The following is a 13598-nucleotide window of genomic DNA, read 5'->3' as shown; positions in this document are numbered from 1 at the left end:
CAGCCTTCCTCCAAGGAGCTCATGTCACAAGGGTTGTATTGAACAAGTTACTGTCCACACACTTTCACTGTGCAGATACTGGACCTCTTTTAAACTGTTTTAGCAGAATTTATCTTCTTTCTCTCTCACGCGGAACAATGACAAAGTTTTTCAAAAGATGACTCACCAAACTGTGAAGACTTGGTCAAAATGTTTTATTCCCAGACTGGTTACATGCATTAAGGTTGCAAAGGAAATCTTTTGACTGTTAACACAAACAGTACAGTATCAAACAAAAGTTATCTCCAGGACGTTGTAAATCACAGCAACAGACTTCATAGGCAACACTCTTCTGACAGACGTTTGCTATCAGGTGTCTGCAAACACAAAGCTGGAGTGGTCTTTTTTTTATCACTTCCAGCTGACACTAATTAAGATCAGAGTGCCACTCCCAAATTTAAAGGAAAAACTCTGGGACCTTCTAGAAACTTTTGTTCCTTTGCAGAACGATTCCCTTACACCCCCTCTCATTCGCACAGAAACAAAACAGTATTATGAACATATACAAAGTATTCGCACACCATGCAACACAATTCCCAACTTCTCAACTAGTTGTGCATGTCTTTCAAACGTAAGCAATTTTGTAAATACACCTGCCACATTTTGCCTGCTTTCATAATATTGTAGCTTTATCAGATTTTTGCTTCACATTTTCTTTTATGTTTTGATATTTAATCTCCACGTGTTTTGTTCTACCTTTAAACAGTTCAAACTCCACCATTGCAATGACTGCCTGATTATCCTCCTGTACTTGTACTGGATAATTACATTTTACACCTAAGTGTAAAATTTACACCTGAGAATCTGTACATAGTATTTCAATTCATTACATAAGTCTGATAGAGCACTGTATTCAGCCTCTGTGGAGGAAGTGGCTGCAGTCCTTTGTTTCCTGGACTTCCATTCCACCAAAGAATTACCAAACTGAAGCACCATCCCAGACACTGATTTTTTGCCCAACCACTATCAATGAATGAACTTCTGATCCTGAAGATGATAATTTTAAACAATAGTCAAGTGTATTCTGTAAATGAAAAATGCATTTTAGTCCTTTCCATGTATTTTCAATAGGATTACTTACAAGTCTACTCACAATACCAACAGAATAACAAATCTGATCTGCTCCATTGTGAAATATACAATAAACGTCCAATAACAGAATGATATGATTCTGGATTCACAGGCTCTGAACTATCCCCTTCGTTTTTGAAAAAAACTATTTCCATTGGGGTTTCCACACCTTTACAATTCTGCATGTTGTTCTTTTCCTCTGGAACCTTCTAGAAACTTTACTTGTTTCTTTGCAGAGTGATTCCCTAACAAGTTATCCACTTCCTGCAGGGAATTCTACTTGCTCAACAGAACTTTCCCTCCCTCTCCTCGCCCTGTGCCCCTGCTCAGAGGGGGGAGGGGTTGCAAGAAAACCCAGACAAAATGGGGGGGCACATGGAGGAAGGAGAGGGAAGGAGAGTTCCTTTGCACGAGGCAAGCAGATAAACTTTGCATGAACAGGGTGACTAGTTGAAATTTGCTGTTCTCTATCATCTCCATTTTATCCTCACAGCTGCCCCAATGAGATAGGTTGGATGAAAAGATTTCAGTTGGCAGTAAGTTTTAAAGAGGGTTTTGGTCCTGAGGACCAGTCGAGAGTCCCGAAGAGCTGCATTTGGCCCCCAGGGACTGAGGTTCCACACCACAAGCAATAAAGCAATCTCTCAGAGACAGTGCCTTATGAAAATACCATTTTCTTTCCTTAAAACAAAACAAAACTAGAAAAGCAATCTCAGGAGCCGCTCACAGCCATATAGAAAAGGGTAGCCCCACAGAGCAGGCCCCCACCCCTCACAAGACAGTGTTTTTCTCCTTAATCCAATCACCGGCTAATTTATCCTCTCTTTGATTGGATCAGAATCTCGGGGATCAAATCACTTGTTGTAAAAATAACGCAGGGCCCATCGTTTATTCTGATCAGCAGCTGTGCTCTCTAGGCAGGTGTTAGGAGGTAATTCAATCACTGGCTTGAGAAAACTGCCATTTAATTAACAATGAAGGTCACAGTTCTAAATGAAGGCGAAAGAAAGGGGAAAGAGCCCAGGGAACCGGCCGTGATTATAAAAGAGGTCTGCATTGATCAGAGATTGCTCCTGGCAGGGAAGCTGTGCTGAAGATGAACTCTGATCTGGTGTGGTTGGTTGGAACAGCAGCAGTCTTTAGAAAGGGGGGGGCTCACGCACGCACAATGGTACGTGCTAATCACAATTATCTCACTCTATTGAAATCAAAGAGATGGGATAAATACTCAGAGGAGCAAAGGAGATGCTTGGCTGTTTCTGAATCTCCTCACATCCCGCTAAGGTGACTGAGGTTAAAGAAATACATTTTCAGAGGTTCAAAGTCCAAGTGCCTTATCCGTCCCTCCTCAAAAACTTTTTCCCCAGAAGGACTTCTTCACCTACACCATACATTTAAAGAACACTTATACCACTCTAACGGTCATGGCTTCCCCTGCACACAGTTCCTGGGAACTGTAGTTTGTTGTGTGGAGGAAATCATAGCACTGCCAGGCATCTCCTGCTAACAGTCAGCACCCATAACAAAGTACCAAGGGGGCCAGCGTTGTTTGTCCATGAGCACAAGAGCTCTTGTGCTAGTGGATGGCAGACTTTAAAGGTTGTTCAAGAAAGGAATCCAGTGCAATTGCACTAGAGGAAGCTTATTGCACAGGAGCTGGTTCTTCTTGGGAAATCTGTTGCAGAAAATCTTTGGTAATGTTTTCCCTTGCACTATGATGCCCCACAGCACAACAAATATATCACTGCAATTGGATACAACCCGTGCTGGATTTCAATGAATTGTTTGTGCACTGTCCTGGGAAACTTCAAGTTGAAGGATGGCTTACAAACAGAATAAATTACAATACAGAGGATGCTGTTTTAAAAGTGGACCCATATTTGTGAACATTCGTTGATCACCATCGTATTTGTAGAAGTACCAATAACTCTTAAAAAAAAAAAAAAAAATAAACCGGAACAGCTAAATGAGAAGTGAGAACGCTCAATGGCCAGAAATACCAAAAAAAGAAAAATACAAAACTAAGAGGGAGGCATGGAGAATAGAGTGCTCGGCTGGAGGAGGAGGCCAGCATAAATGCCTGCCTGCCTGGAACATGAAAATACTCAAACGTTGCAACATTTTGTTGCAGGTTCTGCTTATGAATCAGCTGGTTTTAATTTTGCCACCTTGGCCATGCATCTAGGCTGACTGGTTGCAAAAGAGGAGAGAGTTTCTGTTGTGGGAGGATTTTGGTAGATGAAAGAGGTCAGACAGACAGTGCTTTCTTTTTAGGAAAAAAGGGTGCTGGTACTCACCATGGTTGTCACAGTAAGTGCCACACTTTTAACGTGGTGGGGGTGGAGCTGCTAGTACTGCGTACTCTTGAGTACCCCCAGAAAAAAGCACTGCATACAGAGGTTTTACTTTATCCAGTTTGCCTGAGCCCAGAAGTAAATGGAAGCTTATTTGCTTGTTGTGTCCTTTTATTTACAAATGTCTTTCTAATTTATTTAAACCCTAATTTTGTAGATGGTTGACTGGTGACCATGGCTGGGGTAGTGGGAGCGGGACCAGGGGCATGGGCAGGGAGCTCAGGAGACCGGGCCAAAATCTCCTGAGAGCCAGTACCATGTAGTGGCTAATGTGTTGAACTTCCATCTGGTGAGACCCGGGTTCTCCTCCCACTGAAGTGATCCTGGGCCAATCATTCTCAGCCTAACCCATCTCACAGGGCTGTTGTGAAGATCAAAGGACGATTGGCCATGCATGCCCCCCCTGAATCCCTGGGGAAGAAGGGCAGGAGAAAATAACACCACTCTGGTTTTCAAAGATTGGCAGGTATGCTTGTAAACCAGTGTCCTTCCAGGTGTTCTTGGGCTCCAGCTCTCATTGTCCACACCCAGCTTGGCCAATGGGCCAAGCATTGAGGGATGTAGTCCAAGACAACCATCTTGCTACATGCAAGTGCCAGGATGGCTCAGTCAGAAGAACATGAGACTCTTAATATCTGGGTCATGGGTTTGAGCCCCACGTTGGGCAAAAGGATTCCTCCATTGCAGGGGGTTGGACTAGTTGACCCTCATGGTCCCAGCTCTGCAAGTCTATGATTCAGTTTCTCAAAGGATCCACTCAAACCACTTTTTCAGCACACCTGTTTGGCTAGCCTAACGCCTGCCTGTGTCTCTCTAGCAGAAATGATGTGCCCTAGTTGTTATCCTTATGCCATCATCCGTATTGCTTGTCCTTGCTGGAGGGGTGGGGGTGGGGATGTGAATTATGTGCCAGCTGCCACCGCTTCATACAGGAGCAATGGATACACTCTGCCCCACTCTCTCTGTTTGTGCCTCTGTTTCTCTGTCCACTCTGCTAGGGAGCATCGTCCAGCCTGGTGGTGAAGTTTGCTGACACGGACAAGGAGAGGACCCTTCGGCGGATGCATCAGATGGCAGGACAGCTGGGGATCTTCAATCCAATGACGATCCAGTTTGGAGCCTACGGGGCATATACGCAAGCGGTAGGAGATGCTGCAATACACTGTCAGGCCTATAAGGTGGACGCATTTAGAACTGGACAAGCCAGAGGGGGCTAGCTTAGCTGTAGGTGGGCGGTGAACTCACACTGGATGGCAGAGACAGCTTCCAAGGACGACAGCTGGTGCTCCTGCTATGCTTTGTACCACAATTCCTATCAGCCCCAACCAGGGTGGATGATGGAAGTTGTTCTCCAAAAAATCTGGAGGTTGCCTTCTTGGGAAAGCAGGTTTTGCATTAACTGGGAAGACAAGTCAAGAGGTCTGATGGGCCCAGGTGGCTTGTTGACTCCTGTGTAAGCTGAAAGATTAGCTGGGAGCTGAACAGAGTAGGAGTGTCAACAGTGGAGAGAGATCACCAAAGGAAAAGGCCTTGCAAGCTCTAAGAGCCCAGAACAGAGGTTTGGAGGTGGAAGATATGGATGAAGTGTCAACCTCTGGAGGAGATGCTGCTGCTCTTTGTCCTGGTAGCTGTTCCAAAGGAAACTGTTGCCAGATAGCAAAGAGAAGTAGGCAGAAGGCTGCAGTGTCAGAGGCAAACATCACAGTCCTCCTTTATACAGTGTTTAGCCAAGCTACATGATTAGCTCCAATAACATGTAGCCACCAAGTTGGAATGGCTTTAAAAGAGGGTTAGATAAATCAATGAATGAATGATAAGGCTATTAGCCAGAATACATACATACTACCTCCTCTGTCAGAGGCAGTTCACCTCTGAATATCACTTCCAGGGAAGCCCAAATGGAGAGGGCACTTCCCATAGGCATCTGGTTGGCTGCTGTGAGAACAAGATACTGGACTAGTTGGGGCCTTTGGCCTGATTCAGCTGCAGGACTCTTCTTACGCAGTCCAATCAGTCTAGAGCAGATAGACAGGGGTCTGGTGATGAGATCTAAGGCAGGCTGGTGTTCCTGTTATAGAGCAGGCAGGCAAGTGGCCACATAGCTCGGTTTGCACCTTCTCTCACTCAAGTGCAGGTGGAACAGAGGACACAGGGCCTGCAGCTTTCCTTGCTGTGCAGGAGAGAGGGCTTTGGCAGGTGCAGTTTGTCGGGCAAGCTGAAATCTGCCCTTCTGCACAAGTGGTGAAGGTGCTGGAACCCTGTGCTTTTCTCTATTACTTAGACTAAGGAACCATTCCTGAAACATCATCATCATCATCATGATCATTATTATTATTACAATTCATATACCACCCTTCATCTGAGAATCATAGGGTGGTTTACAGTATCAAAAGACATAACATAATAACAAACAAAACAACAAACTGTGTCCCCCACCCACCCAGTCTGAAAGGCCACAAATTGTTTAACCAGCCAAAGACCTGGTTATAGAGGCCTAAAGATATGTAATAGAGATGCCAGGCAAGCCTCTCTGGGGAGAGCATTCCACAAACAGGGAGCCACTGCAGAAAAGGTCTGTTCTTGTGTTGCCTCCCCCTGGACCTCTTGTGGAGGAGACACACAAAGAAGGGCCTCAGAGGATGATCACAGGGTCTGGGCAGGTTCATATGGAGAGAGACAGTCCTTGAGGTATTGCAGTCCTGAACCATTTAAGGCAGTCTTTCTGTGGGTCCCCAGATGTTGTTGAACTACAACTCCCATCACCCCTAGCTAGCAAGTCCGGAGCTCAGGGATGATGGGAGTTGTAGTCCAACAACATCTGGGGACCCACAAGTTGAGAACCGCTGATTTAAGGCATTATAGGGCAACACCAGCACTTTGAATTTGGCCAACCCAGAAACTAACTGGCAGTCAGTGCAGTCTGCCAAGGGTTGGCATTATATGATCAAGCTGTTTTGCTTCAGTAAGCAACCTGGTGGCTGGATTCTGCACCAGCGGAAGTTTCCAGTCCATCATCAGAGGCAGCCCCATGTATAATGTGTTGCAGTAATCTAGCCTAGAGGTTAGGGCAAGCCAGGTCTCTGTTGGTTCCTGGACTGAAACAACTGCAGCACCATCTCTGGCCATTCCATGGGTAGCATAGCAGAATAGCAGGTATCCAACTGGGAGGTCCTTTTGCCTGAGAGCTGCCTCAGTGGTGCCTCAGGGAAATAAGGTGCCTGGGTCCTATTGCCAGCCTTCTCCAACATGGTACCCTCCAGATGTTTTCAACACCAACTCCCCTCATCCCTGATGGTTGGCTGTGCTGTCGGGGGCTGGTGGGAGTTGTAGTCCTGCAACACCTGGAGAACATCAGTTTGGGAAAAGCTGTTGTACACAATACTGTTAGACACACTACTCAGCATAAGACATCTTCCTACATTCCTGCCCTGCCTGGTGTCAACAGCTGGAAAAGGCTCTTGGGTAACAAAGGCAAAACTAACTTGCACCTTCTTGTTTCTCCCCTTCTTCCTCCTCCTCCTCTGTGTCCTCTGCTTCCTGTTCTTGGTTGTTCCTTCTCCTCCTCTCTCTTCCCTGCCTCCACTGCTGCCCCTCTTGCTTCCTCCATTTCTTTTCCTTCTCTCTGCCCCCATGCCTGTCTTTCTTTCCTTAAGATAATGCAGCAGCAGGCAGCTCTGATGGCTGCAGCACAAGGAACTTGCCTCAACCCCATGGCGGCCATTGCGGCGGCACAGATGCAACAGATGGCGGCGTTTAACGTCAGCGGGTTGGTTGCTGCTCCCATGACACCCTCATCAGGTATTTGCCACTAGGGATGGTAGAGAAATTCAGCGCAGTTCACATTCAAAGGCAGACATACAGGACAGACAGTTTCCAAAACAAAAATGGACCAAAACATGGTCAGAATTCAGAGCTCACACTTTTTCCAAATTTTGCAATGCAGTTCTCCTGTGAAGTTACATGTACAGTAATGCGCATACTAGCCTAAAGTGTGCGTTCAAATATGCATTTTGGGACCAAACTGGCAATGACCAGGACTCATTCGCTCTTGATGACTGCAAAACAGCCCAGATGAAGAAGTGGATTGGTTTTTAACACCTAACTTCAACCAACCAGATTCCTACCTGTTCCAGTCAGAGACCTCACCCATCCTCTGTGTTTGAGAAATAGCCAGCATCAAAGGCCATCTCTAATTTGTCTCTTTCTCCCCAACTTCTTGGTGGTCCATAGGTACAAGCACACCTCCGGGGATCAGCACAGCACCTGTTCCCAGCATAGCCACACCCATCGGGGTGAATGGATTCAGCCCTCTCCCACCACAGACCAATGGGCAGCCAGCATCAGAAACTATTTACACCAATGGAATCCATCCATACCCAGGTAAGGTTTTTGGTCTAAAAAAAAATGGAGGTGGGAAATAATGGGTGTGCTGTTAAAGCTCCATACCATTTGGCTGCAAGAGGAAAACTAGTCCTTTGGGACCCCGGGAGGACTTAAATGCCCAGCTGGCACAGTATAAAGAGCAAACAGGAAACTCAGCCCTGTCTCTCTATGTGCAACTATGCCCCTATGTTGATGCATATGCACTTTGGGAGATTATGTATCATTTTTTTAAAAGTGACCTGCTCACTTCCTTAGTCCGGTCTTGTAAATAAGCTTGCAAAAGCTACTACCCTGACCTATTTTTGCTAACAGGCTAGTATCCTGTGTCCTATGCTGGATGTCTTGGATGGGAAGCTTCCTCTTTCTCAGCTAGCATGAAAATGCAGGACACCAGCCTCTTAGAAGTCTAGTAAAAAAGAAAAAAGCTTTCTACAAAGCAGGCAGATGGAAGAGGAACAGAGCTGAGGGACAGGTTCTCTTTCTCTACAGCCAGCGGAGAAAAACCAAGAGGACTGATGGAAGAGGAATGGAGAGATCCTTCTGTCCTCCACCTCTGCTTGCTCCCTTGATAGAATTCAATGCACTCACCTGCATGGGATTTCTGCTCACCTTTGGCTACCAAGCAGTGCACGGCTGCCTTGGTTCCTAAGCCAGTTTCACAGCTGGTGTCAGTCACAACTAGAGAATTTACATGGTCCAAGCCTTTACTGCCTTTTTCAGGTATTTGCCTACCTGCACTGAATGGCTGTTGAACTAAAACTAATTTCCAGCAACCTTCTAACGATGCCATTGCCTTATTGCAGACTTTCCCAACCTGGTGCCCTCCAAATGTTGTTGGGCAACAATTCCCAGATAGCATGAGCAGTGGGGAGGAATGATGGGAGTTGTAGGCTAGCAACACTTGGAGGGCACCAGGTTGGGAAAGGACTCCTTAGGGGATGAGATCTCAGGGAGCTGTGTTGCATCCACAACCTGCAAGTTCCCTCCATTGCTCACTCTGAGCTAGATATGAGATCTTAGGGCTCATTCAGCTTGTCACGTGCCTAGAAAACACAGGTCCAGGTTGTTTTCCACTTGCCCTGTGCTTTCTAGGTACAGATCTCCAAGCCGTTTGCATTTTCTTTGCTCTGGAAAACCCACTCTTTAGTGCTAAATTGGAGCAAACGACAATCCCTGGAAAACCCTATTTGTTCCTAGTCAGCTCTAAACTGCAGGTTTCCCCAGGGGCAGGGGAAGCAAATGGATGTTTGGGCAAGTCCTTAGAGTGCCTCTGTCCACAGAGAAGGGCAGCAGGCCTATTGCCATAGAGCAAATGTTTGCACTGGACCCAGCCTTTTGTTCTCAGATATGTGGCCATTAACGGTGACAAATAGGGCAAAAGTTAGAGGATAGAGGATCCAAGAGGTCCAGGAGGATGAGGAGCTGGATCAAAGAACCAGAGTCGTGTCATGCAGTTTGTGTAGTTTGCTCTCATGTAGTTTGTGGCACATGTAGCTAGACTCTGAGGAGCGACCGAGGAAGAGGAACGTAATGGGAAGCCAAGGAGATATCTCGAGTGGTTTGCTGCCTGCCTCAGTGATTGTGCTGCTCTGAAAGCTGTTCTCCTTTAGTTGCACTTGCTTACTCTCTTCCTTCTTCCTTCTTTTCTCTTCCCAGCTCAAAGTCCCACTGTGGCAGACCCCCTCCAACAAGCCTACGCAGGCATGCAGCACTATGCAGGTCTCAAACATTGCTTTGCCTGTCCTCCTCACCTCCCCTCTCTGTCTGCCTTTCCCTCTTTCCCTGCATCTTTCCATCTTTCCATGGCATCTTTGTGACAATGTTGAGCATGAGCAAAAGAGCCAGATGCAAGGAGGATGCTGTGGGGATATGGATAAAATTTCTCCACTCCTCCTTAAGGAATCCTGGCTTCTCCATTCTGTGGCCCACCTGAAGTAGGAGTGGGCAGCTTTGGGGGAACGTGTCTTATACTAGGAAGGAAGGGTGGCGCTTGATGGAATATATCAGGGCCCAGCTGCTGCAGGTTTGGTGTCAAGAAACATGCCAGAGAAACTAGGAAGGGAGTGTTTGAGAATAAGCAAAAACAGGATGTCCTGCCCATGACAGTGGCAGAATGTCAAGCCCCCACAGCAGGATGAAAACTCCACATGTCCAGAAGCTGAAACGCAACTTATATGAAGCCCCAAAATACCCACAGTTGAGGCAACAGTTTGTAGCAGTGGCCCATTATTTGTCCTAATGGTGACACGTGGTCCTTTTGTGCCCATGGATGGTACTGCTGGGCTAGTCAACTGCTAGTCTGATGAGTGGGTGAAATGAAGGGCAGGGCTTCTTTTCTTGTTATGTAGAGGAGGGCATATCAGCAAGAGCAGTGTTTGTTGACCCTGCAACCCAGCAGAATTTCTTCCCAGTCTGATGGATGGAACCAAAACAAGCTTCCCTTCAACTTTGTAGTCCCAGGACCACCAGGAGTTAGCAGCAGGCTTCCTGCAGCTACTCTTTCTCTGCCCAAATGATGGCACCAAGTTGGTCTCCCACCTTGCCATGATGTTCTTCCTGGGACACAGAGACCTTCCTTCGACCTCCCATTGGTACCTTAGCTCCCTGGTTGATGGATGGAGCCAAATTGTAGTGCTGTGCTGAAAGTTTCTTCTGCGTTTCCCCCCATTTTCCATCAGATCATGGGAAAATAAATGGCATATTGAACATTATCAAAGGAGAAGTACATTTTTGGTAACATTCACATGCCTTTCTGCCCAGGCTTCCCATGACCTGTAAAATCAGACCCTCTTGTTTGTTGTTTGTTTGAATTCCCTTAATTCTATTTTATACATGCTTTTATACTACTGTTTTACTGGTTTTATGTTGCATTTTTGTTTTTATGGTAATATTTATGGTTTTTAGGTTGTACACCACTTAGAGATTTTAAAAATACTAAGTAGTTTATAAACAGTTTTAAAGAAATAAAGACATTTGTAATGTGCCAGGGTTTTGTTGTACCTGCCTTACAAGGGAATTAATGAGTGTTAGTGGCTGTTTATTTTTCATGGGTGCTCACACTTGGTGAGAACCCCCTTGATGTCCATAGGTGGGTTTTCCTGGAAGCATAAGAAACACGAGAGGCTGTCTGCTGTTCTCCTGACAGATGTTCATTGTTAATTTTTCTTATGTGAGGTCTTTTTCTTAACCTTTTAAAGAAATCAATACAGAAAACAATAAGTAAGTGGGATTCCCTTTTTCAAAATATGAAATCACACCAGCCTCCACAGTGTCCTATGCTTCAGTCAAAACCCAGAAGAAGACATCAAGTGGTATCTCCTCCATGGAGATTTCTCAGGCCAGGAAGGACAGAGAGGTTGAAAAGTGCTGGAAAAGTTTTTAAAGGACAGAAAAACACCCACCACCCTCATCTACCTTGCAATTATAAGGCAATCTCAACTTCACACACACCCAGATCCTAGACATTGCTACAAATGAGGCAAATGAACTAGAGGCCTCATTTTCAGAAGCAAACCTTCGAGAAATGGAGAACAGATTCCACTTCTGCTTTCCTTCAACAATGCAGTCCCAGGGCAAGTGGCAGTTAGACCCCTTTTTTTCTGCCAGGGAAAGGTGAAAGCAATTATGCACTGCAAGCTGGAGGTCAGGCCTGGAAACGATACCTGAGAGACGGACCGACATGCCTAGTCAGCCACAAACCAGCAAGTCCCCTGCGCTGGCCAGTGATTAGTTTAAATGAGAATGCCAATTCAGGCAAGCAGTATACACATCCCATTAGAAGGGATGTACAACCCTGCATGTCAGGCGGTTTGATCTAAGGCAAGTCTTTGGAACAATATGTTGGAACATGAAGAAACAGCTCGTAGAATGTGAAGAAGAGAGAATGCTTGGGTGGACCTGCCAGAATCTCTACAGTAGTAATGCACTGGGGCAGCCATGGTTCAGAGAAGAGGAAGTCAAAGCCAATGTTGCTGGACTTCCACTCCCATCGTCCCTGGCCATTGACTCTGTTGGCTGGGCCTGATGAGAGTTGGAGACCAATAGCATCTAGAGGACACCATTTTGGCTGCCCCTGCCATGCTTTGCATGTCTGAAATCCCATGATTAATCCCTGGCCTTTGCAACTCAACGCTCTCACATAGCAAGGGACAGGAGAAACATCTACCTGACACCCAGGACACTGCCTGTCAGGGTGGACAACACCGGGACAGATGGACCAACGACACCAGTGTAAGGTGGCTTAAATACGTTCATAATTTGGTGTGTCTAAAATGCTCTTTGTGCTAGGCTTCATATAGCTCCAAAGGTTTCATTCAGACCTCCTGAACCACACAAGTGGCCTGTGTCATGTACTCTTTGCAGCTGTTCCATGAATAGAAGCCAACTCGATCGTGGAGGCAGCAAAGCAATATTTTTGTATGTGATCCATGCATACATCTCTGGAATTGAGTCATGCTCAGGATCCACTGCTGAGCATCCCACTTTTGTCCCCCATTGGTTTTGCTTTACCGTGCTTTTCTCGGCACTAGCAGGAGGCTCTGTTTGCCCTGACCATTCTGCTTTTGTGTGTTCCAGCAGCATACCCAGCCGCCTATGCACCAATCAGCCAGGCCTTCCCCCAGCAAGCTCCCATCATCCCCCAGCAGCAGAGAGAAGGTAAGATGGGTTGTGGGCATTTCAGAGAGCAGGGATTCCCGAAACTGCTGAGTCATACAGCTGAGGTCAATAATGAATTGCTTTGTGCATGACTGATATCAACATTGCTATCCAGGATGGGGTGGCCTAACACAAAATAAATAACCAAGATGAATATATGTAAAATAAGTGGGTCTTTTTTAAAAAAATAGGTTTTCCCGCCCTTCCGTAGAACAAACTATCAAATTTAAATGCAACTTTAAATATGCAAAACACTAAAATAATAGCTGTAATGCTATTTGTGCTCATGTCCTGCTTCCCAGAGGCATCTGGTTGGGCACTTTGAGTACAAAATGCTGGATTAGATAGGACAGGGGTAAGGAACAGGACCCAGCTGGCAGGCTGGATCTTGAGTTCCCCCATCCAGCATGAACCATTTTGGCAGGGGGGTGGAGCCACCTGCCTCTCAACCACCATTGCATCAGATAACTCAACTTGGGAGCCCACTGTGAGTGAGTGAGTTCCTGGTTCTCTTCTGCCTTCTTTTGCAGCCCTTCTTGAACTTGACAGATTAAAACAGATATGACAGCTGAATACCTATCATGTGCATTCAACTCACTCCCCAAAAGACGTGTGAACAGGAAACCTGACTATCCAGTGCTGCTCTTTTGGGATTTGATAGGGAGAAAGATGCATGCCTGACTAGTTCATATACAGTGGTACCTCAGATTACATACGCTTCAGGTTACAGATGCTTCAGGTTACAGACTCCGCTAACCCAGAAATAGTACCTCGGGTTAAAAATTTTGCTTCAGGATGAGAACAGAAATCGGGCTCTGGCAGTGCGGCAGCAGCAGGAGGCCCCATTAGCTAGAGTGGTGCTTCAGGTTAAGAACAGTTTCAGGTTAAGAACAGACCTCCAGAACTAATTAAATACTTAACCCGAGGTACCACTATAATGCATTTGGATGCATGTTTGGACAAAAAAAAGACGTTTCTTGCAGTCCCCCTCTTCCTGGGATCTGTAATGTACAAACTGGCAGCTACACAAATGGTGCCGGTGATGATTAGATGACAATATGCAAATATTGACAGAACTGCAGGTGGCTTGGATGA

The 13598-nt window shown here is 46.0% G+C and overlaps 1 protein-coding gene across 10 annotated transcripts in view; it reads left to right on the top strand.

Moving 5' to 3' along the window:
• Positions 1–13598, top strand: part of CELF6 (CUGBP Elav-like family member 6) — a 196493-nt gene that overhangs the window by 156647 nt on the left and 26248 nt on the right. For 6 of the 10 annotated variants that reach the window (XR_003703713.2, XM_028706970.2, XM_028706969.2 and 3 more), the window contains 5 exons: positions 4463–4606; positions 7118–7262; positions 7695–7844; positions 9504–9566; positions 12423–12503. Coding sequence is in view for 9 of the 10 variants with exons in the window: in XM_028706970.2 (XP_028562803.1) it covers positions 4463–4606; positions 7118–7262; positions 7695–7844; positions 9504–9566; positions 12423–12503 (583 nt within the window). In the remaining variant the exon portion in view is untranslated. The remainder of the gene's footprint in view (positions 1–4462; positions 4607–7117; positions 7263–7694; positions 7845–9503; positions 9567–12422; positions 12504–13598) is intronic. The other 4 variants (XM_028706971.2, XM_028706972.2, XM_028706974.2 and 1 more) reach the window with 4 other exon arrangements.

This window comes from Podarcis muralis, chromosome 14 (genome assembly GCF_964188315.1).
Source record: "Podarcis muralis chromosome 14, rPodMur119.hap1.1, whole genome shotgun sequence".
Taxonomy (NCBI): Eukaryota; Metazoa; Chordata; class Lepidosauria; order Squamata; family Lacertidae; genus Podarcis; species Podarcis muralis.
This window is presented reverse-complemented; position numbering and strand designations above follow the sequence as displayed.